Here is a 27367-nt window from a genome sequence, read left to right on the forward strand (position 1 = left end):
TGATTACACTGCTGAAGTGGTAACTATCCTATATCACAGGTTTCAGTCTGGTGGTGAATACAATACAGCTAGTGCTCAACTTACGACCATGATTGGTTCCGACAGGCCGGTCGTAACACGATTTGGTCGTAAGTTGAGTAGGCTATATGTATAGTACTGTGAAATGATTTATAAAAATCTTTAAGTCATATTTTATCATTATTGTTATATATCATAATTTTCTTTGTTCATTTTATGCCATTTGTATCATCTCTACACCATTTTGTTTCTTATTTTTACATTCGTCAGGTTTAAGTACAACACTGCATTACCAGCACAACTGGTTTAATATTTGCAAAACATACAAAATTACAAAATACAGGTGTAAAAAATACCATAGGAAACATTTTCCCAATTGCAAAACATATCAAAATATATAAACATGTACGAAACATTTTATTGGCCGCTGGTGCTTGGCTGCGGATCATTGATGTCATCTGAGGCAGCAGTTGGGGTTACCGGAGTTGGTTTTTTCATAAACATGGTGAGCTTTGTCTGAATTGTATGTTTCTTTTTTTCTTCATAAATTTCAAGATACGGACGAAACACATCATGCGCCATCTGTTCAATCCTTGCAAATCGTTCAATGTTTGGGTCCATTGTTTCGAAATGTATAAGAAGTTTGTTGGGAGGGGTTTGATGAAAAATATCCAAGACACAAAACACAAATTGCTGTACCGAGTCTGGAATAACAGTTGAAATGGTGCACATGGAGATGGTAGTGCTGCCGGAAGCTGGTCCGCACTGTGGTACACCCAGCTGGGCAACGTTTGCACTGCCAGACGCGGAGCAGTCGTGGCTAGCGATTGTGGTCGTAAAGTCGAATGGTCGTAAGTTGCATAGGTCGTAAGTCGATCAATACCTGTACTTGTATTTAGATACAAGTATTTAGATACAATACTTGTATTTAGACAGCTGTCATCCACCAATGTCCATTGTGTATAGTATAACCTAAAGTTGAATTGAAATGCAGATGTTTTTTAATTAGATGAAAAAGATGCCTTTTTGTCTCTCTGTAGGAGAGGAAGAGGCTGAGGCCCTTGATGCTACAGTACATGGGAAAAGTGGGTTTGTGTTTACTATTTTCAGTTTCTCTATTATAACAACATTCCCATACACTTAGGCTGGCTGGTTTAACACACCAGGGCAATGGGAAGTAGAGAAAAGTGACAATTCTCCACTTACCCAACACGTGGTGTGATTTTCTAGAGAGGCTGAAGTCTGTGCCCACTCAGCAAATAAGCCACTCACTGTGTGATCCCAACTTATACCCAAAAGTAGGATGTAAGTCCCTATTTCATGTTACCTATCCCTTTCATTTCTTCTGAGCAGGAGCCAGAGGCTACAGGTTGGCTCAAAGGAATAAACAGTATCAGTCTCTTCTGTTCTGGCAGCCCACGGGACTTTGTAAGAGAGGGGTTTAATTCGATATAAGTGAACCCAGCTGTTTATTATGTAAAAAAGTTTTCACTGCTTCTATATTATCCAACTTCTCTTCACTTTCAATGTCCTGGCCTCCAAAATTAAAGAAAACCTGAAAATACCATCTGTATTTTTAAGGCCTATTGTTTCATCTTCAGCACCTCAAAGGCACGAGAGATATACAAGTTTATTCAGTGTCTGTGAATTGTTCCCGTATGAATCAGCAAAAGCAAGTGAGGAGGTTCAGGATACCTCCCTCCAAAATATAGCACTTTGGCATTTGGGGAAACAGCAGAAACAGGAATATGCTTCTCCCCTTTCCCTGCCCTTCTATCCTGAAGCAGATCATAAAATCTTATTTCAAGAGGTGCTTTCCCTACCCAGTGGAATGGAGCACCCTTATCCTCAAAGACAGAGATACCAAGAAGAATCTGAACAAAGCAGATTTGCTATGATCTCCCAGGCTAATATCATTGGATCACACCCCTTTTGTCCAATCATACTTCCCCACAGCTATCCACTTCACATTTGGCATACAACTTCGTCAAACTTGGCCTAAAAATACAACAGGTTTCCTGTGTGTTTGGGTCTTTATTTCTGAAGCTTCCTGTGTCAGATAACACATATTAAATACATTTCTATGATTTTCTCTTGTTAATCTGTCTTTTTATTATAGGTGCCTCCACTGTGAACCTTGTGTTGAATGAGAAAAAGATGCTATTTCTATTCCCTACACAGGGAGTTGAAAGATTTGATAAATAAGAATTGTGGGCCAGGAGCATTGGCTCACACCTGTAATCCCAGCACTTTGGGAGGCCGAGTCGGGCGGATTGCCTGAGGTCAGGAGTCAGACCTGGCCAACATGGTGAAATCCCGTCTCTACTAAAAATACAAAAAAAATTAGCCAGGCATGGTGGCGTGAGCCTGAATCCCAGCTACTCAGGAGGCTGAGGCAGGGAAATTGCTTGAACCAGGGAAGTGGAAGTTGCAGTGAGCCAAGATCACACCACTGCACTCCTGCCCGGGTAACAGAGCAAGAGTCTGTCTCAAAAAAAAAAAAAAAAAAAAAAAAAAGAATTGTACTATATTTTGGTGGGCTGCCAGACAGCAGCAAGTAAAGCACAAAGGCGGTGTGCCTTCTGCCCAGACTTGGCATGATGGCATGAGAGGACCTCTCCAGACTTACACCAGAATTGACCACCATTTGGAGATGGTGTTAAGGTTCTGTATGTGATTTAATGCACTTGAAGCCTTCATTTTTCCCTACAGTCTGCTTCTTCCCCAGTAGAGGCACAATAATCCTTTGTCAGAAACCCAGTGCCTGTCATAGTGATTTCTTTAATTTCACCTTCATGTCCTTGACATTATACCTTTTATTTTGATTTGACTTTATTTTTATTTATAAAATATATTTAAATATTTATAACTATTTTGATTGCCCAGTCAATTCTTTATAATCTGCCTTTTTGCATCATTCTAATTATTTTTTCTATAAGTCCTATCTCCTTTTCTCAAATGGTCACTACTGCCTGCACACTGGGGAGTTCAATATCCTCAGTTTCATCAGAGTCTTCCTACATGTCCCCATCCCAACTTTCAGGATTCTGCTCTTTCCCAATAAATGCCCTTACTCTAACAGTAGAGGCTGAGAGTTCAACTTTTCTTATAATTCAGACAATGACATGATGAAGACTTGTGTTTGATTTTCAGCAATTCCAGCTCTGTAGTTACGCAAATGAGGCTTCTCCTTCAGAGCACACCTAGAAGCTTTCAGGCTATTTATGTGAAGCTGGAGCCAGAAATTCAAATTCAGGACCTCATCCTTTCCTTTTGTTACTTTTTCCAACAATATTAGGTGCAACTAACCAACATCATTTCATTCCTTCATTTTCCAAAAACGTTCACAGGTATCATATACAGTTACTAGGTTTCTTGCTTCTTAAAAATCGTCAATTAGGAATATCCAATGCAGATATTTTGGGTCTCTCTATAAACAGTTTATGCCATGGACTACCAGTGCTCTCTGTATTATTATTGGAAGTAGAGTTCTTGGTATTTTTAAGCCAAATCAGATTAGAGAGTCAATTCCAGAAACCCCCAAAACAATGAAGAAAACTCATTTTAAAAACTCTTTTCCTCTAGAATTCCACTCTCAGTACCAAAACCTGTTTTAATCAGGATTTTCCAGAGAAACAGAAGCAATTGGATTTAAGTAAATATATTGGGAAGGGAATTAACTAGGAATATTGGCTCCGTTGGATATGGGGACTGAGAAGTCCCACAGTAGGCTGTCTGCAACCCAGAGAGCCAGGAAAACCAATGGCATGGCTCAACCCAATCTGAAGGTCTCAGAACCCAGGAAGTTTATAGTATAATTCTCAGCTTGAGGTCAAAGGCCTGAGAGCCCTCAGTGCCACTGAGAAGAGTCCAAAGGCCAGACAGAGAACCTGGAATTCTGCCATCTAAGGGCAGGAGAAGAAAGGCATGCCATCTCCAAAAGAGAGATGGTAAGAATTTTCCCTTCCTCCACCTTTTTATTCCATCAGGTTTCTATCAGAATAGATGCTGCCCACTCACATTGATCAGTCCACCAACTCATACTCTATCTCCTCCACACACCCTCGCAGACACACTTGGGGCTGCCTAATCATTCTAATCAAATCCCAAACCACTTGGATTTCCCTTTCAGCAGAAGACAGGTGGGCTCAATGCTTACTGAAGCATTAAGAATAAATAATGCTTTACCAGCTATCTAAGTGTCTCTTAACCCAGTGAGGTTAACACCCAAACTCAACAATCACACCCCTTTCCTCAAATAATCACTATTGCATGCATATTGGGGAGGCCCAAGGAAATGATGTTGGAAAGGCTGGGCATACTTGTTAATTTGTACTAGTTATGTGGCTGCTCAGATTTTTAAAGAAAACATAAATTACACAACCTTGAATTGCTAATTCTAAAAATCTACCTCTTTTCATCTGAGACATAATCACCAGCAAGATAAAGTAACTTCCACAAAAACACAGCTAGGAATTTGGGTTTGGTAGAATAAGTTTCAAGAACTAGATGATTTTCAAATTATTTGGGATAAGATTCAAGATTAAATAAAGAAATACATGTCTAATATTTAAAGCAAACATTTTGTTTTTTCTGGTAGAATTCAGATGTTGACTATCTATGGTATCTTATATGAGTAAACATGGAACATTGATTGCCAAGATAAACCAGAGATAAATAAACACAATTATGGGAAATTTCTTCTGACATATACACATTATCAGATTTGAATTTCTGCTTTGTAGCTTAAAGCCATATATATAATAATCTTTGAAAGATGTATTAATTCTATAGAAGAGAGTAATTTTCTCCAGGAACTGAGAAATAGTACTGTATGCTTATTATGGACAGAACATCTGTTAATCATGACTTTTTTTCTTAATTCAGGAATCTTTAAATAAACAAAAAAAGAACAATATCCAATAAGAGAAACATTAAGGCATCAATAGGCAAATACATAAAGAACCTGAATAGAAAATACACTAAAAAAGGAAATATGGCTAGAGAAATAGGAAAAAAATGAAGGTTTAAAAGTTATTGTTGGACTTAGAGAGAAAACTACATTTGTTTAGTATAATACAGATGGGCCAATTCTAGCTGTGAAAAGATAGCCCTAGGACAAATGTTCCCTTCACTGAAAATAACAGTGTAGGTCTCTCTCACGTTTTTTTTCAGAGGTCTCTTTACCCCTGTCTTGTGAGACCTGAAATTGAAATAAGAGGCAGGGTAGGAGGATAAAGAAATATAAAAATGTTTCCATATTTCCTGAAATCCACTCATACAGTTTGGATGTTTTCCCCTCCAAATCTCATGTTGAAAGATGATCCCCAATGTTGGAGGTGGGGTCTGGCGGGAGGTGTTTGGGTCATGGGGTTGGATTCCCCCATGAATGGCTTGGTGCCAGCGTCATGGCACTGGGTGAGTTCTTGCTCTGGCAGTTCACACAAGAGCTGGTTGTTTAAAAGAGCCTGGCACCTCCCCCTTTTTCTCATGCTCCCACTTTAACAGTGTGATGTTCTTGCTCCCCCTTTACTTTCCACTGAGTGGAAGCTTCCTGAGGCCTTGCCAGGAACAGACACTGCCATTACACTTTCCAGTACAGCCTGCAGCACCATGAGCCAGTTAAACTCCTGTTCTTTATAAATTACCCAGCCTCAGGGATTCCTTTACAGCAACGCAGAAACAGACTAACACATCCTCCCTGATGGCCACTCAGGCACTGGCTCAGGAAAATGCCTCTCTCCTGTTCGGGCTCAGATTCCTTTCTTCTTTCATTCACTGGCTCTCTCTCACAGCGTGGTTTCTTATTGCACTGACCTGGGGCTAGAATTGAGCTGTTTCTCCGTTTCCATGTCTGTAACAACTTGGTGGTCTGATTTTAAGCACATCTACCTTATTCATCTGCTGCATTTCTTTAGTGCTAGTTATCTCTATTTCAAATTTGCTCTTGCACAGACCCCTGTGAATGTTGAGATGGAAGATTCTCCTACAGTGTTTGTTCTCCAGTGCATATTCTTCCCAGAGCAGGCTCCAAGTTCTTCAGAAACATGTTTTCTGTACATATAACCAATTGCTCCTCAGGGAGGAAGTAGAATCCTGGACTGTTTCAGCTACTCTGGAACTTGGAGAAAGAAAGCAGCTTCAAAGAACCTGCAAAGTTCTTCGCAGACCTTCAGAAGTCATGGATTATCTGATTGTGGCATGCACTCTGACAGTCTTCACCCACCCAAGCACCTGGTGTTTTGTTTCCAGATTTTGATGTTTAACTATTTTATGCTCACTTCTTTGCGAGCTACATGCACAGGAATATGGTAACTCAAAAGCTGGCCCTCCCGATCTTCCTAACTCTGCTTTCTCTCCATCAATACTTATCTTTGAGGACCCATCCATTCCCAGTCTTAGCCCCCAACTCAGTCATCACTTTTACCCAATTTGCAATGATATCCCAACAGAATCCCAGACCCCTGTGTAACACAAATACACCATCTCAAGTTAGAATATGACCTCCAGTGAAGACATCTCAGAGAAAGAATATTTTAAGAAAACATACTTTTTGTAATCATAAATAAGTATATTTTAGTCATGACATATCTATTATTGATTTATACAGTATGGTTATGCTTAGAATCAGGATGTTATTTTCTTAGCATGTCCCTCTTTCTTTGAAACTTAAAAAATAAAAATGACTAAATACCCTTAGTACGTAACATTTTAAAGGCAGGTAATATTGGAGAAAGTAGCAAAGCTAGATTCTTGCTTACTTCAATGCTGCTATCTTAAAATTCTCTTGTACTTCTGTACAAACAATATTTAGGTCATCAAGCAACTATAAAGAATAAAAAATTTTTCTATCAAGGGCTTATAATATTAAAGAGAGAAATCCATCAAGGTTGACAAATCAGATTTTCATTTGTTTTCTGAGAACTACAAAACATTAAATTTATTAATTTACTCATTAACTACATGAATCCTAAGATTCCTTTTAGCAAACAATTTTTAATTATTTTATCAATCTAAATCTATTTAAGTCTAAAGCTATGTGAGTTCTAGATTGTGTTCATTTCAATAAGGGAAACAGCAAGAGAAAAAGAAATTGAAAAAGAGAAAAGCAATAGAAGGCAAAGAGAAGAACACAGATGAAGCAGAAAGATGGATGAAGGAAAAATCCCCCATTCACTCAGTCAGCAAATATCCATCAAGAGTTTCATCTGTGCCCAGCACAGAGCTAAAAAAGAGAAAAAGGAAAAAGAAGGATGGAATCAAAAGAACGGGAGAAGCCTATTGGTTTCTGAATTAGAGGGTGTCCGGGGTTAACTGCTATTCACTAAAGCTGAGGTGTGTGCAGCATTATCACCTGGAAGACGAAGTCACCTCCATTCGACATTTTATTGAGCTAAAAATCTGCAGATGACAGTTCTCCACAACACATCATTAAACCATCACAGACTCTTAATGAGATGGAATGATCCCAGTGATATAATCACACTGGGGACTGCAGAAGCACATTCCAGGCCCACACTCATATAAGGGATATTTGCCAGGAATCAGAGGAACCAGGGCAGAGGGCCAAATTTGGTCTTAGTTGGAGGTTTGCCAAATACAAAGTAATCCAAGATGTTGGTCCAACAAATATTCTGCAGTATGCAGTCATGTCCTGAGTTCACAGTTTCATGTACTGAAAAAAATGAATATAATCAGGGGCTACTTTTTTACGATATGCCAACCTCTTTATATTCTTAAAAGATACATTAAATGAAAAGTGCTCAATTACAGATGAAATATATAATTGGTGCCTGTTATAAATTTCAGAAAGATTCAATTTATTAAAATTAGTGAACAAAGAGTTTTTAAATTGCAGACCTAGTTCAATCTATTGCTAGTTAAAGACATACTCTGAAGATATATCAGCTTCTGTCAGTTCTTATTTCAACAAATGAGGTTTTCTGCTTTTTTCAATGAACAGGATTTTCTGGATTACTGACACAGTTTTTCTCTCTTACTTCCTTAAAAACCAGATCAGTTTTCTTTCCTCCCTCCCTACGGACCCCTCCAGTTTTCTGATAGCAGTGGATTCAGAAATATGCCTGAGAAAATGTAAAGCAAAGAAGGATGAAATATATCCTGCTTTAGAATACTGGAGAAAAAGCTTTATAAAGCTGTAATATTCTTATTTAGCAATTGTGTTTGGTAAACTTATTATTTATCATTTAGACATTTAAGCAAAAGTGAGATAAAAACTTAGTATAGATTTCTTCATATTTTCTTAAATTCTATTTGCATTTTGTCAAATTATTTTACTGAACTGTAAAATCTTTCTTTATATAAACTATTTTGAAGGCTTCAGTGTATCATGAAATATGATTTTCCTAATGTCTTAGGCCCAAGTGGTTTTCAGAGAAAGATATTTTCGTTTTATATTGAAAATCAGTGGACCACTAAGACTAAATGGAAAGAAATTATAAATATACTATGGATGGGAATGGAACTATTTTAGTATTGATCCTAAATATATATGCACCCAATAGAGGAGCACCCAGATACATAAGGCAAGTTCTTAAAGACTTACAAAGAGACTTAGACTCCCACACAATAATAGTGGGAGACTTTAACACCCCATTGTCAATATTAGATCAACCAGACAGAAAATTAACAAGGATTTGTTAATTTGTTAATTTGTTTTAAAAAAAAAAACAAAACAAAAAACCCTTAACTCCCATTTATTCATTTATGTGATAGAATTTCTTAGAGTTTACATCTATAAAAAAATGGAACATAGAATTCATGCTAAACTCTGTCTCATTTTAGGATTATATTAATGCTTGAATATATTAATGAATTAAAAACAGAAGGGCCCAACTATCTAATTAAAGATTATTTTATAACAAAGTTTTACTTTTTATAGTCAATAGTTGCTTGTCAAATTAGTAATATATTTATGTTGTTTTAATCAACTATTTCAAATTGTTATGGTAACATCATAAGCATGTAATCTTGATCACAGAAATTTAACTTTTGAAAATTTGGTATTTGTACTGCTTTTCCTTGCAGAGAAGTTTGGTGAGGTGATTAACAACAGAAACACACTTAAGTGCGTAACCCACAGATCCTATAAAACAACTACTCAATAGAAACCACAAAACAACTAGTTGTTAACTAGTTAACAACCTCACGATGGGAACAAAACTTCACGTATCAGTACTAACCTTGAGGCTGGGTGTAGGCCAGAGTCCTGACCTTCCAAATAAATACTTACTTTGGGAGGCCGAGGTGGGCAAATCACCTGAGGTTGGGAGTTTGAGACAGCCTGGCCAACATAGTGAAACCCTGTCTCTACTAAAAACAAAAAAATTAGCTGAACCTGGTGGCACGTGCCTGTAATTCCAGCTACTTGGGAGTCTGAGGCAGGAGAATCACTTGAACCTGGTAGGCAGAGGTTGCAGTGAGCCAAATTGCACCACAGCTTGGGCTACAGAGTGAGGCAGCATCTCAAAAAGAAAAAAAGTAAAAAAACTAACCTTGAATGTAAGTGGCCAAAAAAATCCCACTTAAAAGTCACAGAGCGGCAAGATGGATACACAAACAAGATCCATCCATTTGCCGCCTTCAAGAGATCCATCTTACCTGTAATGACACCCATAGGCTCAAAGTAAAGGGATGGAGAAAGATCTACCATGCAAATGGAAATCAGAAGAGAGCAGGGGTCACTACTCTTAGATAAAACAGACTTTACACCAACAACAAGATAAAAGGACAAAGGCACTACATAATGATAAAGGGTTCAATTCAATAGGAAGACTTAACTACCCTAAATATATATGCATTTAACAATGGAGCACCAGATTCATAAAACAAGTTCCTTCAGACCTACAAAAAGGCAGCCACGAAATCATGGTTGGGGACTTCGGTGCCCCAGTGATAGCATTAGACAGATCATTGAGGCAGAAAACTAACAAAGGAATTCTAGACTTAAACTGAACGCTTAACCAATTAGAAATAATAGATAGCTACAGAATGCTCTACCCATCAAACACAGAATATATATTATTCTCATCTGCACATGGGACATACTCTAAGATTGAGCACTTGCTTGGCCATAAAGCAAGGCTCAATACATCCAAACAAGTCAAAATCATGTCAACCATACTTTTGGACCACGGTGGAATGAAAATAGAAACCAATACTAACAAGATCTCTCAAAACCACAAGCTACATGAAAATTAAACAACTTATTCCTGAATAACTTTTGGGCAAGCAATGAAATTAAGACAGAAATCCAAAAATTCTTCAAAACAAACAAAAACAGAAACAAAATCCCTGGGATTCAGCAAAAGCAGTGTTAAGAGAAAAGTTTATGTGCAAAATGTGCACATCAAGAAATTAGAGAGGTCTCAAATCAATGATCTAATATCAAAAATAGAGGAACTAGAAAAAAAAAAAAAACTTATCCCAAAGCTAACAGAAGAAAAGAAATAACTAAAATAAAAGCAGAACTGTATGAAATGGAGATCCAGAAATCCGTACATGGAATCAACAAAACCAAAAGTTGTTTATTTGAAAAGATAAACAAGATTGATACACTGCTAGTTAGAGAATTAGGAAAAAAAAAAAAAAAAGCACCTCTACACACAAACTAGGAAATCTAGTGGAAATGAATAAATTTCTGGACACACAACCTCCCAAGATTAAATCAAGAAGAAACTGAAACACTGAACAGGACAATATTGAGTTCCAAACTTGACTTAATAATAAAAAACCTACCAACCAAAAAATAGCCCTGGGCCAGATGGATTCACTGCCAAATTCTACCAAAAAAAGAGTTGATACCAATTCTACTGAAACTATTCCAAAAAATTGAGGAGAAAGATGGCTACTCCTAACTCATTATACAAAGCCAGCATCACCCTGCTATCAAAATCTGTCAAAGACATGATGGAAAAAGAAAGTTATGGGCCAATATACTTGATAAACATAGATGTAAAAAACCTCAACAAAATACTAGCAAATCAAACCCAATAGCTCATCAAAACGTTAATTCAGGCCAGGTGTGGTGGCTCATGCCTGTAATCCCAGGACTTTGGGAGGCTGAGGTGGGTGAATCACCTGAGGTCAGGAGTTTGAGATCAGCTTGGCCAACATGGTGAAGCCCCAGCCCTACTAAAAATACAAAAATTAGCCAGACGTGGTAGCACATGCATATAGTCCCAGCTACTTGGGAGGCTGAGGCAGGAGAATTGCTTGAACCTGGGAGGTGGAGGTTACAGTGAACCAAGATCACACCATTGCATTCCAGCCTGGGTTGCAGAATGAGACTCTATCTCAAAAAAAAAAAAAAAAAAAAAGTCGACTTTGATGAAGTAGGCTTTATTCTTGGGATGCAAGGTTGGTTCCATATATGCAAAGCAATAAATGTGATTCACTGCATTAAAAAATTAAAAACAAAACCTATATGATTATCTTAAGAAATGCAGAAAAGCTTTCAATAAAATCCAACATTCCTTCATGATTAAAAACTTCAACAAACTAGGCATCGAAGGAACATACCTTAAAATAGTAAGAGTCATCTACAACAGACTCACAAGAAACATCATTCTGTATGGTTGGAAGTACTCCCCTTAAGAACTGGAACAAGACAAGGATGCCCAGTCTCACCAATCTTATTCAACATACTACTGGAAATTATAGGCACAGCAATCAGGTAAGAAAAGAAATAAAAGATATCAATAGGAAAAGAAGAAATCAAATCATCTCTCTTTACTGATAATACAGTTTTATACCTAGAAAACGAAAAATTCTGCCAAAAGTCTCCTAGAACTGATAAATCACTACATTAAAGTGTCAGGTACAAAATCAATTTATTAATACAAAAGTTAGTAGCATTTCTATACGCCAATAACATTTAAGCAGAGAGCCAAATCAATAACACGATCCCATTTACAGTAGCCAAAAATAAATAAATAAATAAAATAGTATTACTTCTAGCTAAGGAGGTGAAAGATCTCTATGAGGAAAACTACAAAACACTGCTGAAAGGAATTATAAATGGCAGAAATTAAAAAAAAAATCCCATGCTCATGGATTGGAAGGATCAATATCATTAATATGGCCATGCTGCTCAAAGCAGTCTACTGTTCGCTATTCCCATCAAACTACCAATGTGATTTTTTTTTACAGAATTAGAAAAAAACTACTCTAAAATTCATATGGAACTCAAAAACCCCAAAGAGCCAAGGCAATCATAAGCAAAAAAGAACAAAGCTGGAGGCATCACCTGACTTCAAACTATACCATAAGACTCCAGTAACCAAAAAAACGTGATACTGGTACAAAAACAGACACACAGACCAATGGAACAGAATAGAGAAACTAGAAATACCAGTGCATACCTACAACCATCTGATTTCTGACAAAATAAAGAAAAAGTAAGCAATGGGGAAACAACACCCTGTTCAATAAATGGTGCTGAGAAAACTGACTAACCATATACAGGAGAATAAAATAGGACCCCTGCTTTCACTATATAAAAAAATTAACTCAAGATAAATCATAGATTTAGATGTAAGACGTCAAACTATAAAAATCCTAGAAGAAAACCGAGGGAATACTATTCTGAACGTCGGCCTTGGCAAAGACTTTATGGCTAAGACTTCAAAAGCAATTGCAACAGAAACAAAAAGACAGATGGAACCTAAGTAAATGAAAGAGCTTCTCTGCACGGCTAAAGAAACTACCAACAGGGTAAACAGACACCCTAAGAATGGGAGAAAATATATACAAATTATGCAGCTGACAATGTCTCCTAGCCAACAATGTCAAATTTATAAGGAATGTAAAAAAATCAACAAGCAAAAAACAAATTACCCCTTAAAAAGATCAACAAGCAAAAAACAAATTAAGTAGGCAAAGAACATGAATAGACACTTCACAAAACAAGACATACAAGAGGCCAACAAACATGAAAAATTACTCAACGTTGCTAATCATCGAAGAAATGCAAATCAAAACCACAATGAGATACCGTCTCATACCAGTCAGAATGGCTATTATGAAAAAGTCAAAAAATAATAGATGCTGGTGAGGCTGCAGGAAAAAGGGAATGCTTATATGCTGTTGGTGGGAATGTAAATTAGTTCAACCACTGTGGAAAGCAATGTGGAGATTTCTCAAAGAACTCAAAACAGAACTATGCTATTCGAAGTGTCAATTGCACTCGTGAGTATATACCCAAAGGAAAGTAGATTGTTCTGTCAAAAAGACACATGCATTTGTATGTCCATTGCAGCACTATACACAATAGCAAAGACATGGAATCAATGTAGGTGCCCATCAGTGGTGGAATGGGTAAAGAAAACGTGGTACATGTACCCCATGGAATACTGTGCAGTCAGAAAAAAAGAACAAAATCATCCTTTGCAGCAACATGGTTACAGCGGGCGTCATTATCCTAAGAACATTATAGGAACAGAAAAGCAAATACTGCCTGTTCTCACTTATAAGTGAGAGCTAAACATTGGCTATACATGGACACAAAGATGAGAACAACGGACGCTGGGGACTGTTAGAGGGGGAAGAATGGGAGGGGACAAGGGCTAAAGAGCTACCTTTTGGTTATTATGCTCACTACCTGGGTGATGAAATCAATCATACCTCAAACCTCAGCATCTTGCAATACACCAAGGTAACAAACCTGCACATGTACCTTCTGAACCTAAGATAAAAGTGAAAAATAAATAAGTTTTTGCCTGGGCACAGTGGCTCACACTTGTGATCCCAGCATTTTGGGAGGCTTATAAGCATTCCCTTTTTCCTGTGAGCCCTTGGATCACAAGGGCAAGAGTTCGAGACCAGCCTAATCAACATGGTGAAATTCTGTCTCTACTAAAAAGGCAAAAATTAGCTGGGTGTGGTGGCACATGCCTGTAATCCCAGCTACTCAGGAGGCTGAGGCAAGAGAATTACTTGAACCCAGGAGGCGGAGGTTGCAGTGAGCTGAGATTGCTCCACTGCACTCCAGCTCAAAAAAAAAAGTTTGTAGTCATAAATTATATAACATTAAGATAAAAGTTTGTGAGAAAAATGGAGTGAAAAAACTAGTTCAAAATGTTAAAGTAGCAATATGAAATTTCTGTTAAATATTGTTTATCTAGTTTTTAAAAATTCAAAGATGATAATATTAGTGGTTATGGGATTTCATTCAATGTAATACATTCAACAGAAGACTGTAACAGTGATATACCAGTTTTATTTTAAAACATCAGCTTTTAAAAGATGCTAGACTTCATATTTTGTAACTTATGAGAGTTTTAGGTATGAATGAAAAATTGGTAGGAGCATATACAGTTTTATAAAATTCTTATAAAATTTTTGAAGACTGCTGGGCGATAATAGTACTTCTGGCTATTCACTTGGTCATTCAAAATGCCATTTTAACACAGGGAGAGGAAAAAGATTGTGTGTGTTGAGGAAAAGAGTGATCTCAATGTTTTAATATTACAACTCTTATAGATAGTGTATATACTAGATGGATAGCACCCATGTTTAAATCCCCACAAGACCACCAGAAAACCTACTGCCTTGTGCAAGGCTTTATTAGACCTATTGCCCTAAAAAGGAAGCCCATCTTGACATCCTACTGGGTCTTGGAGGAGGGAAGTCAGGGGAGGATATCAATAGGATTGGAGTTCTAACTAATGTCATTTAGGGTGGGTCATTCGCAGTGAGAAACTGATTGAGATTGGGCAGAGTTCAAGATATAATAGTTTAGCATTAGTGTACACAGCTATGGCAGGGCCTTGAGGTCAATCTTGTTAAGTTTCCTACTATTTACTAAACAAGCTGCTAGCCCAGAACCAATTGGTTCACTGTAGTTTTTTGGAAAAGAGTCATGTTTAATTATTATTTTGTAGCTTTAACTTCTTGGACAAAAAGTCCTAGACAAAGAGTTAAATTCCACTGACACAGATAATGCCAGCTGTCAGTTCTGCTGGTAAAGCTATGCAGATATAAAGAGGTTCAATCTCAGCCGCATATCCACTTATATGTAAGTCAAGCTTAGGAGTCTGGATGTTTATTAAAAAACAAAAACAGCAGAGAAGTGTGCTTGTGTAAGATTGGTCGGTAACATTACAGGTCCTGAGTTTAGTAAGAATGAAAAAAATGGAGGTATTTTTGTGTATTGGGTATAACGCATACCATGAAAAGATATAACTAAGAATGCTCTCCAAAGTTAAGCTTGTCCTTAAAACACTAACTTAACTTGGTCCAGATTTTCATTGCTCTTGGAGGATAGGACTTGAGTTAGAGCACTGAGTGATTGGTTATATTTGGAGGCCAAAAGGAAAAAGAGGGCAAATAGGGAGCCCACACTTAAGAAGTTGAGGTGCAAAGTCCCGGTCTTGCTGCAGCCTCCCTGCCGTGGCTGTCAACACAGGATCTATCTCAGCCAAGAACTGTTCAGCCTTCCATGCTGACCACTTCCTGGTTAGAGATGGAAAACCAGGAGTGGTGTTGGCTTGGCAAAGCCTCGCTGGTTATGTTTTATTTTTCAGTTTACCACATATGGTCTCAAAAAGTGCTTTCAGTTTAAATTTTCTCACTCCATTTATAGAAGAGTTTAACTTAAAATACCACGTTCCATAGAAGTGTTTCACCCTTCTGCGGCAGGTTGAACTAACTGGTTTACATGTAGGAAAATGTCGTTTGAAAGTTTAATCACTGCAGAAGCAACATCATCCCTTAAGTAGACAAATAGCCACTAGTAAGTACCTTCACCTTGTGAATAGGACCCTAAGTAAATGAGCTAATGAAAGCTGGGAGGAAAGAAAAACTGTATTGTCTTTGTGGGGTCTTTGTGACCCCCCGTTTTTTTCTCTAGGCCAGAGGCTCTTGTAGTGTGGTTCCATGACTGGCAGTACTCAGCTCACTTGGGTACTTGTTAGAAACATGAATTCTCAGGCTCCACTGCAGATCCACTGAATCAGAGGCTGGGCGTGGGGAGTCTGTGCTTTCACTTTCCAGGTGATTCTAATGTTTAAAATATTGAGAACCACTGCCCTGTGCAGTCCTCTGGTTCACCTGGACACTTCCCTTTCCATAAGTCCTCCTTCAGCCCAGCTTGGCTTCTATGAGCTATAGGCAAGGATTTCATTGCAAACCAGAGGGAACAGCCTGGACAGTTAACCTTTGTTTACTAGCTCCCAGTTACCCCTTTTGCTTTGGCTGAGCCCTACTGGAAAGAGTGGCACAGACCTGACAACTCTGGCAGCCTTCCCAGTACTTTTCCGCATTTCTGATGATTGTTTGTTAAAATTCATCTAAAATAGCCCTCAGTCTCTCCGAGAGGCACATTCACTCCAGTACTTTCATTTACACACTTGCCCTTCTTTGGGCCCATACCTAATATACCTTTCCCATTTGCCTGGATGTTTCCCGAGGCTGACAAATGTTTCCAAAGCTGCTATAGAGGCTTTGATCTCGGCTATTTCATAGAGTGTCACCAGGGGAGAAGTCAAGGCAGTGATCAGTGGTGATATCTTGTTCATTGATTCCTTTAAGGAACATTCTTCAGTGTCTAATATAAGCATAGTATTACGGAGGATTTTATAAAAAAATAAGGCAAACTCTCTGTATTTGTGGGACTTACAGTCTTGATTCTGGACTGAAGGATGTTGAATAGGATACTTTGTATGATACACACTATGAACAATGCATTGTGCTAAGTGTATTGTATTTGTTAGCCCGCTTAACTTGCCTGTCAATCGTCTGAGGTGGGTGCTGTTATTGTTACCTCAGAAATAAAGGTGAGACCAAGGAGGTTAAGTAACTTGAGAGAGTTAAAACATGTAGAAAGTTGAACAATTAGGATTTGAACCCAGGCAGTTTGGCTCCCAGTGTTTGCTCTTAAGCACTACACCATACTAGCTCTCAGGAGTTTAATGACAGATAAACACTGACAAATCATTAGAGTGGTAAAGATAAATTGTGGGCATTAAAGAAAGGAGTGATTCCTTGCTGCTAGGTAGTGGTGCCAGATTTTACAAGTAAAAATACAGGATACCCAGTTAAATTTGAATTATTGTAACTGCCTATGCACATGTACATTGAAATACAATAAAAATATTGCTTGGTACACATGAATACTAAAAATTATTTGTTGTTTATCTGAAATAAGCTACAAGTATCAAGTTATCTACTGCTTTCTTTAGTTATACTTCCCCAGTTTGGTTCTCCTTAACACTTTATTGTTTTGCGGAATTTGCTTATAAAATTTCTTGTAGTTATAGTCTGTGTTCCATTTACAATGCAGCATAGTTTATACAGTGTTCACATAAAACTTACTGTGTTCTTTTGCCTATCAGGTGTTTTTTTCTGAGAAAACATACTAACATTTGCATTGGGAGTTGGTATCCTTAACATGTCCTGACATAAAGTTAACAATTCTGATAATTGCTCTTCAAACAACATTTGTTAAAGCACGTAATAATTCGAACTCAGGGCTTAGCTTCATTGTCTATTCTTAAGGATTATGCCACTTTTCTCTCTCCTTTTTTTTGAGACAGAGTCTCGCTTTGTTTCCCAGGCTGGAGTGCAGTGGCGTAATCTCGGCTCACTGCAACTTTTGCCTCTCAGGCTCAAATGATTCTCCAGCCTCAGCTTCCCCAGTAACTAGGATTACAGGTGTGCACCACCACGCCCAGCTATGTTTTTTGTATTTTAGTGGAGATGTGGTTTCACCATGTTGCCCAGGGTGGTCTTGAACTCCTGAGATCAGGCAACCCATCCTCCTCAGCCTCCCAAAGTGCTAGGATTACAGGTGTGAGCCACTGCATCCAGCCTATGCTGCTTCTCTTCATTGAAGACCTTTAAAATGTTGTCCACTGGCACAAATAGAGCATTATTGTTAATTTTTATCCCTCCTTTTTAAACAGTACATATGAAGACTCCCTTTTCTATTGAAGGACAACAAACACATTTACTAAAACTTTAAAACAATGAAAGACCACAATGGTGAGTAGCTAACTATTCAACAAATCAAGTTTTGGACAAATAGGTAGACTCTGTGTCCCCTAACCCTTGCTACTGGGGAGTAACTGGGTCCCAGACAATGAGATGTGAGCAGAAGTAGTATGAACAACTTCTAGGAATGGATGATGATAATCTTCCTGGCAACTGTCTTGCTCTTTCCTGCAGACAAGCATAGCAGCCCAGGAAGCCATGTGCTGAAGACAGCTATACCACAAGGTAAAAGGATCCCAAGTCCCTAAATTGATGCTTAGAAAAGAACAATCTTTTTGTTTGGGACTTCCTATCTTAGGGCCATAGATATTTTGAGATTTCTGTGTTACTATAGTTAATGTAAATGTAACTAATGTGAATTCCTAAAACAACACAAAAGGAAATATTATCTTTTAGAAGAAAATCACACAAAAAATGTCAAAAAACCTACACCAAATTAGAAGTGTTAAATCATGAGTCTCTGTTAATCTGATAGACGTTAAGTCCCATTTTACTTTCTTAGTTTCCTGTCACTTGGTTGTGTTTCTGAGTAGGGCCTTTCCCTAAAATCTGAGAAAGAGAACTGTCTGATCAGCCTTATATAAACTCAGAGATAGGCCGGGCGTGGTGGCTAACACCTATAATTTCAGCACTTTGCGAGGTGAAGGCTGGTGGATCACTTGTTGTCAGGAGTTTGTGACCAGCCTGGACTATATGGTGAAACCCCATCTCTACTAAAAATACAAAAAAAATTATCCAGGCATGGTGGCAGGACTGTAATCCCAGCTACTTGGGAGGCCGAGACAGGAGAGTCGCTTGAACCTGGAGGTGGAGGTGGAGGTGGAGGTTGCAGTGAGCCTAGATCGCGCCACTGCACTCTAGCTTGGGTGACTGTGTCTTAGAAAAACAAACAAAAATAGAAATAAATTTAAAAAAAAAACCCAGAAAACAAAAATAAATTCAGAGAAATTTCTCAGCTCAAGCCTTCAAAATATATCTTAAAGAGCAAATATTATATTTACTCATAACATTTAAAAATATTGCTAGCAGGTATTTTAACATGGTCCTCTTTTTCACCGGTCATATCATTAGTGGATACATGGCTTCCGTATATTTCAGCACTGTTTTTTGTTTCTTAAATGAAAGAACGTGGTTACGCAGGCTTTCCTTTATTTTATTTCTTCAACAGGGCACTTCTTCTCTGGGGAACCAGGAGAATACAAAGATAAAGACCACAGGAGGGAGGAAATAAAAATCAAGATATTTACATGCAAAGGCAAGCAGGCCTCCAGTACGGAGAGCGTTCATTTATGAATACGTAGTCTTATCTTAGTTCAGTGTCTCTGACTCCAGAATTTTAACTTCCTAAGGTAACATTTATGTTAATCAATATTTTCCTTGACTATGGTGGTTTCCTGGGAGATAAGCTATGGTGCATAGAAATCAGATTACTTTTATATTCCTTGGACAAAAATGAGAGCATTTAGCTTTTCAAACTATTGTAAAGGTACAGTGATTCTGGGAAACTCATCATAAGTATCAACGTTATAGGTTATAATTAGCTGAAAGAAAAAAACATCTCTCTGAAATATGACTAGCCTGTCATAGGATACAATGATTGCTAGGAACACAGGGATGCTGTTTTGCCAGAAAGTAAGATGTATGATCTAGATAACAGACTATTTTTGACAGTTATGTGATGGCTCTGAGAATTACATAAAACGTAAAATTTAAAATTGCTAGTTTACCTGCCCAGCTTCTCTAGTCAGAGCCTAATGCAAAGTGTGGGAATCCTGGATTATTGCAACAACCACTAATTGATCCTCCTTCAGATTTTTCACATCTAATCCATCACCGTACAACCAAAATGAGCGTTATTTTCCCCAGCTAAAGCCATTCAGTGGACTCATATGGCTTCTAATTACTTATAGAATAAATTCCAACGGCTTTAACATGATTTTTAAGACACGGTAGCATCTGATTCTGCTTACTCCTTTCACTTTTATCAGTTGTTGAGTAAGAAATCTTAATATTTTGGGGGCTAAAAACATAACAAATGTTTCTATGTAATACTCTCTTTTACTAAATCTCGTTTTATGGTCATCGCTTACCTTTTTTCTTAGGTAATTTTACTGAATGGCTAATACCAGCGTAACTACAAAATTCCAAGATTTTGTAATGGTATACAAGAAAAATGACTCTGTCTTGTACACAGTTACCCAATAATTGCAATTTATTTAGTGTGTATCCTTCAAAATATAGTCTAATTATACAAAAATGTTTATTTTTGCTGCACAAATGGTAGCATAAGAAACTCACTATTCTTCGCCTTGCTTTATTCTATCATCTATCTATCTATCTATCTATCTATCTATCTATCTATCTATCTATCTATCTCTATCATCTATCTATCTATTCAACCATCCATCAATGTATCTTTCTACAGGCAGATGTATGCATTGAATTTTAGTAGATATAGAACTATTCATTTTAAGTTGACTTCACAGTATTCCATTGCATGGCACAAAAAATGTTATTGCCTTAGTTCACACCCTCTAGAGAGTAGAGCCTGATGCAAGAATTAAGTGCTAATTCTTTATTTGAGAGGCACAAGCCTAGGACAATGTGAGGGAAGAGGGAAGTGAGGCAAGGCAAGGTGTGAAGCACCGTGAGGTGACGTGCGACCATGCAGCCTCCTGCTTCACGACAAGCCATGAGGAGACACAGCAGGGTGCTTAGTGCACTTAACACAGGAGGCTTCCCCCGAAGGATTTCAAGGAGGAAACACATGTCAGTGTGGTCCACAATGGAGGAAAAGCAGGCCATATTATCTGCCTGTTTCTCTCCTGTCCCTATTTCCCATTAGCTAAGCTTCACCCCCAGCTAATCTTCGCACTTCTAAGTGGTGTCATCAGGTCCGTCAGCAGTCATTCAGGAGACCAGGTGTATGTGGCATAGTTTGGTATTTTATCCAAATCCGTAATTGGAGGGTTGACCCACTCCACCACAGTAAGTCACCCAATAAAAAGAGAGTTAAGAGAATCAGAGAAGAAATATAAGATTGATGTCCCAGGGGATCGATCCAAGATGGCCGTTTAGGAATAGCTCAGGATTGCAGTTCCCAGTGAAAGCACAAAGGGTGAGTGGACGCCACATTTTTATTGCCCACAGACTAGGCAATTCCCAGGCGGAGGAGCTCCACGGTCGCCAGCGCGGCTGTTTTGTCGGCGCCCCGGAGCAGCAGTTCTCCTTACAAAATACACTGGTCCGGGTGCCCTTTTGCTGGCGATTGGAGCCACAGGAAGTCACCCATTCGTCTGTTTAAAAAGGGGACTGAGCAGGGAGCCAGGACAGTAGATTCCAGGGCAAAAAAAGCACCACGAATATCAGTGCTGCTGTTTAAGCCAGCACAGTGAGTTGTCGCACGGGAAAAAACACAGACATTGGCGCCTCTTCAACAGGCGGCTGGAACACCAACTTAAAAAAAAAAAAAAAAAGGCTCTGAGGCAGGGAGCCAGACAATCAGGCTCTGCTGGTCCCACCCCCACAAAAGAACAGCAATCAGAAACTCTCTGGATTCAGAGTTTCACAGCAAGCGCAGCTGAACCCGGGACAGTCCAGCTCTGTGGGGGAGGGGCATCCGCCATTACTGAGGCAGCCCACCACGACAGAGGTAGTCAGCCAATGCTGTGGCAGCCCACCATTGCCAAGGCAACCCACCACTACAGAGAGGCTGTGCCCTAACAGAGGCGGGCCACCCTTGCCAAAGCAGTTCTAACTATGCCCATATAAACAGGACTGCAGGGAAGTTCACTCGGCAGCTGGGCGGAGCCCACAGCAGCTCAGCAAAGCCTCTACAGGCAGACAGTGACTAGGCTGCCTCCTTGCTGGGCAGGGCAGCTCTGACGGAAAAAAAAAAGGAGAAGGCAGCAGCATAACGGAAACTCATAAAGCCCTAACTCCCTGGGACAGAGCACCTGGGAACAAAAAGCAGTTTATGAGTTCTGCTGTAGCAGATGTAAACGTACCTGCCCAGCAGCTCTGAATGAACAACAGAGCTCACAGCTCAGCATTTGAGCTCCTATAAAGAAGAGACTGTCTCCTCAAGCAGCTCCCTGACCCCTACATATCCAAAGAGACACCTCATAAAGGAGACATCAGATTGACACTTGGCGGGTATCCTTCTGGGACAAAGATAGCAGAAGAAGAAAACTGGTAACAACCCTTACTATTCAGCAGCTGCTGCAGGTGAGCCCCAGGCAAGCAGGGCCTGGAGTGGACCTCAGCAGACCTACAGCAGAGGGGCCAGACTGCCAGAAGGAAAACCAAGAAACAGAAATAACCTCATCATGAACAAACAGAACATCCACTCAGAGACCCAATCTGAAAGCCAGCAACTACAAAGTCGACAGGTGGATAAATCCATAAAGATGGGAAGAAACCAGCGCAAAAAGGATGAAAACACCCGAAACCAGAACACCTCTCCTCCTACAAGGGTTTACAACTCCTCACCAGCAAGGGAACAAGGTTGGATGGAGAACGAGTGTGATGAAATGACAGAATCAGACTTCAGAAAGTGGGTAGTAAGAAACTTCTGTGACCTTAAAGAACATGTTCTAACCAAATGCAAAGAAACTAAGAACCTTGAAACAAGATTTGACGAAATGCTAACGAGAATGGACAAAATAGAAAGGAATATAAGTGAATTGATGGAGCTGAAAAACGCAACACGAGAACTTCGTGAAGCATGCACAAGTATCAACAGCCGAATTGACAAAGCAGAAGAAAGGGTATCAGAGGTCAAAGATCAGCTCAATGAAATAAAATGAGAAGGCAAGAATGGAGAAAAAGGGTAAAAAGGAATGAACAGAGTCTCCAAGAAATGTGGGACTATGTGACAAGATCTAATCTACATTTGATAGGCGTACCTGAATGCGACGAAGAGAATGAATCCAAGTTGGAAAATACTCTTCAGGATATTATCCAGGAAAACTTCCCCAACCTAGCAAGGCAGGCAAATATTCAAGTCCAGGAAATACAGAGAACACCACAAAGATATTCGTCAAGAAGAGCAACCCCAAGGCACATAATCGTCAGATTCACCAGGGTTGAAATGAAGGAGAAAATACTAAGGGCAGCCAGAGAGAAAGGTCGGGTTACCCATAAAGGCAAGCCCATCAGACTCACAGCAGATCTCTCAGCAGAAACCCTACAAGCCAGAAGAGAGTGGGGGCCAATATTCAACATCCTTAAAGAAAAGAACTTTCAACCCAGAATCTCCTATCCAGCCAAACTAAGCTTCATAAGTGAAGGAAAAATAAAATCCTTCATCCTCCAGCCTGTTTCTCCTTTCTCTGTTCCACTTTCCGTAAACTGCCTGATCAGGCTTACTAAAACCTAGTTTCCTCCATTCTTCTCTTACTTGGTGGCCACAAATGGCTTCATGTCATTTGTTGCATCAAATCCAAACAAAGTCTTCATGCCAAAAATTAAAGTTCTCCATGACATGCACCATCTAATATATTCAATTCCTTTCCATAATCCTGAAATGCACCTGTTCTCTAGCCTTTCAGTTGGCCTTCAACATGTCCCCTGAACTTTGGGATTTTGATAGTGCTGTTCTAATTTTTTCTTCCCGTCTACCTGTAAGAGTGCTACAACTCTTTAAATAAATATATTTGAAGAAATAATTACTGTAGTTTTATAAATGTGGTAAGAACTGAACACCAACAGATCCAAGAAGCTCTACAAACTCCATGGTACAAGAAGTGTTTTTTTTTTTGTTTGTTTTTTTGTTTTTTTTTATAAAGGACATATTATAATCAAATTACTTGAAACCAACTATGAAGAGAAAATCTTAAAAAGAACCAGAAGCGGGTAAAAACCCATATTACATACTGGAAATCAAAAATAAGAATAATCAAAGACTTCTCATTGAAAATAAGGAAAGAAAACAGGAAAATATTATTTTTAAAGCAGTGATATTAAAAAAGCAAAAACAGCCTGGTCACGGTACGGTGGCTCATGCCTGTAATCCCAGCACTTTGGGAGACTGAGGCAGGCAGATCATGAGGTCAAAAAATCTAGACCATCCTGGCCAACATGGTAAAGCCCCGTCTCTACTAAAAATACAAGAATTAGCTGGGTGGTGGTGCACACCTGTAGTCCCAGCTACTCAGGAGGCTGAGGCAGGAGAATTACTTGAACCTGGTAGGCAGAGGTTGCAGTGAGCCAAGATCGTGCCACTGTACTCCAGCCTGATGACAGAGTGAGACTCTGCCCTCCCCCTCCCCCCCCCCCAGAAAAAAACCTATCAGGTCTGGGAGAAAAACTAAGATAGTCTATGAAAAACTTTTAGATGCTAAGAACAAAGCATAAGATCATTAAAACAGATATGTAAAACCATGTGACAAAATCCAACATCCATTCATGATTTAAAAAGAAAACACAAAACCCTTGGCAAACTGAGAATGGAAGGAAAACTTCTCAATCTGATCAAGCGAATCTAGAAAAAAAAATTACATTACACTGGGTGGTAAAAGACTGCATGCTTCGCCCTAAGATCAGGAACAGTCAAGGATATCCACTCTCATCACTTCTATTCAACATTGTATTGAAGGTGCCAACATTTGCAAAAAGGCGAGAAAAAAGATACAAAAGGCATATAGATTGGGAAATAAGCATAACTGTCTTTATTGACAGATGGAATGATAATCTATGAAGAAAATTCTAAGTAGTTTACAAAAAAGCTACCAGAATTAGCAAGCAGGTTTAGCAAGGTTTCTTTACATGAAGTCAATATGCAAAAACAATTGTATTTCCTATACATGCCAGAAACAAAAAATTGCAAATGATTTTTTAAACATAGGGTCTTGCTCTGTTACCCAGGCTGGAGTGCAGTGGCATGAACATGACTTACTGCAGCCTTGAACTCCTGGGCTCAAGTGATCCTCCCCCCTCAGCCTCCCAAGTAGCTAGGACTACAGGCATGCACCACTGCAGTTGGCTTTTTTTTTTTTTTTTTGTAGACACAGGTTCTCACTATGTTGCCCAGGCCTGGTCTCTAACTCCTGGCCATCCTTCTGCCTCAGTCTCCCAAAGTCTTGGGATTTTTAAATAAAATTTTATTTTTAAAAGTATAATTTCCTATAACATCTAAAAGAATGAAGGATGCTTTTAATCAAATATGTGCAAGATTTGTACACTGCAAACTACTTTCATGGCTGAAAGAAATTAAAGAGGACCTAAGTAAATAGCCACTAATATCATGAATCATGATGTGTATGAATCAGAAACTCCTATATTGTTAAGAAGTAAATTCTCCCCAAATTTATTTATAGATTCCTCACAACCCCAATCACAATGCCAGCAAACGTAGAAATTGACAAGCTCATCCGGTGGAAATCCAAACCACCTGGAATAGCATAAACAACTCTGAACAAGAACAAAGTTGAGAATGTGTTTTGAAGACTTACTACAATGCTGCAGTAATTAAGACAGCGTGGTATTAGCAAAAGGATAGACTATAACTCAATAGAATAGAACGTACAGAAATAGACCCACAAAGATATGATTGATTAATTTTATCAGACCTTTCAGGGTAATTCAATAGGGAAATGATAATCTTTTCAACAGCTGTTGCTGGAGCAATTGGACAGCCATATGCAAGACATTGAACCTTGACTCTTTTCACATGCCATAAACAAAAAATAACTCAAAATTTATTATGGACTTAAATGCAGGAGCTCAAATTTATGTAAATGTAAACATAAAAATTAGTGATTTTATTGTGTATAAGCTATAACTCAATAACTTGTTTAAATAAATGTTTTCATTATTCTTCAACACATATTTTGTTTATACTGTGTGCTAAAAGAATGAGTTAAAATTATCTTCTCTTAGAAAGCTAGTATTTTACAAAGACCCAGTTTAAATCATAATCTCATCTAGCACCCAGAGGATTTGTCCTAGGAAAGTCTTACAGATTAAAAATCTCCATTTCCTATGAAACGCAGAATTGCATATGATGTTTCAGTTTTTCAGGAGTGTTCCTATATGCATTCACTATATCCACTAAAGGCTTCATATATCACTGAACTTGGCAATAGCTATAAGAACTATAGTTCCAAATAATTCTGTATATAGTTACCTCAAGAGATTTGTTTATGAAACACTTCAACAGCAAATATCTTAAGGTAAAATTGAACAACATAAAAACAAGAAACTGATAGAAGAATTCTGCTTTAGGAAAGTCAAACCGCTCCCTCGGTAAATATTTCTTAAGCGCCAAGCTCACTTATATGCCATAGAAACCTATGATGACGTAAGCTTTGGCCAGCAAACGAGCCATTCCTGCGAAAACTGGTATTTATTACCAAATGGACTGGTGTTCTGTTAACAATATCTGAATGTGATCCTGCCTGATACGGTTGTTGATATGCTAAATGACTTCCTAAGTAACTGGTTGTTAATCATGTCAAATAGAAAAATAACACTGCCAGGTGTGAGGTGAATAAAAACTGTAACTATTATTATCATATTCTTGGAAGAGAAGCCTTCTCACTTTCTCATCTTTCCTGAGAAGAAAAGAAAATAATAGATATAATTCTGGAATTCCCTGACCACTTCCGTGGTGTTCTTCAAAGTATAGCTATGACATTTGGAAACTTCTCATTGTTTTCGTTTATTTTTATTTTTAAATTTCTTTTTATTTATTTATTTTGAAACAGGGTCTCACTCTGTCACCCAGGCTGGAGTGCAGTGGTGCAATCTCTGTTCACTGCAACTTCTGCCTCATGGGTTCAAGCAATTCTCATGTCTCAGCCTACCGAATAGCTAGGATCACAGGCGTGCGCCGCCATGCCCAGCTAATTGGGGTGTGTGTGTGTGTGTGTGTGTGTGTGTGTGTGTGTGTATCTGTGTGTGTGTGTCTGTGTATTTTTTTAGGTAGCGACAGCATTTCACCATTTGGCCAGGCTGGTCTTGAACTCTGGCCTCAAGCAATCCACCTGCCTCAGCCTCCCAAAGTGCTGGGATTATAGGTGTGAGCCACTGCGCCCAGCCCCCAGTTTATTTTTTTTAGCTGTTCTCCGTGGTACATGTTCACATTATAAGTGTCTGTTACTGACTGCTCTACTACATAGGTTCTTTCTCTCAGCACATCCACTTTTCAAATACCGTGTTGTTAGACACACATCAGTGAGGACATGTCCCCACCCCCCCATCCAATCTTCCTAAGTCATATCATATTAGATGACATATATGTTCTATATCTATAATAATGAATAATATGTATATTAAATATGGCTAAGTGAACATCATGGATAGACTTGGATATGTATAGAACAGAAGGAGGTTT

The 27367-nt window shown here is 38.6% G+C and overlaps 1 protein-coding gene across 1 annotated transcript in view; it reads left to right on the forward strand.

Annotated features, from left to right (window-relative positions):
- Positions 1-748: 748 nt before the first annotated feature.
- The window catches only part of RXFP2 (relaxin family peptide receptor 2), a 101058-nt gene continuing 74439 nt past the window's right edge, over positions 749-27367 (forward strand). Inside the window, exon 1 of the mRNA XM_032294343.1 lies at positions 749-869. Coding sequence (XP_032150234.1) covers positions 749-869 — 121 coding nt within the window. The remainder of the gene's footprint in view (positions 870-27367) is intronic.

The sequence above is a fragment of the Sapajus apella genome, unplaced genomic scaffold (genome assembly GCF_009761245.1).
Source record: "Sapajus apella isolate SASKATOON/1434 unplaced genomic scaffold, GSC_monkey_1.0 scaffold32, whole genome shotgun sequence".
Classification (NCBI taxonomy): Eukaryota; Metazoa; Chordata; class Mammalia; order Primates; family Cebidae; genus Sapajus; species Sapajus apella.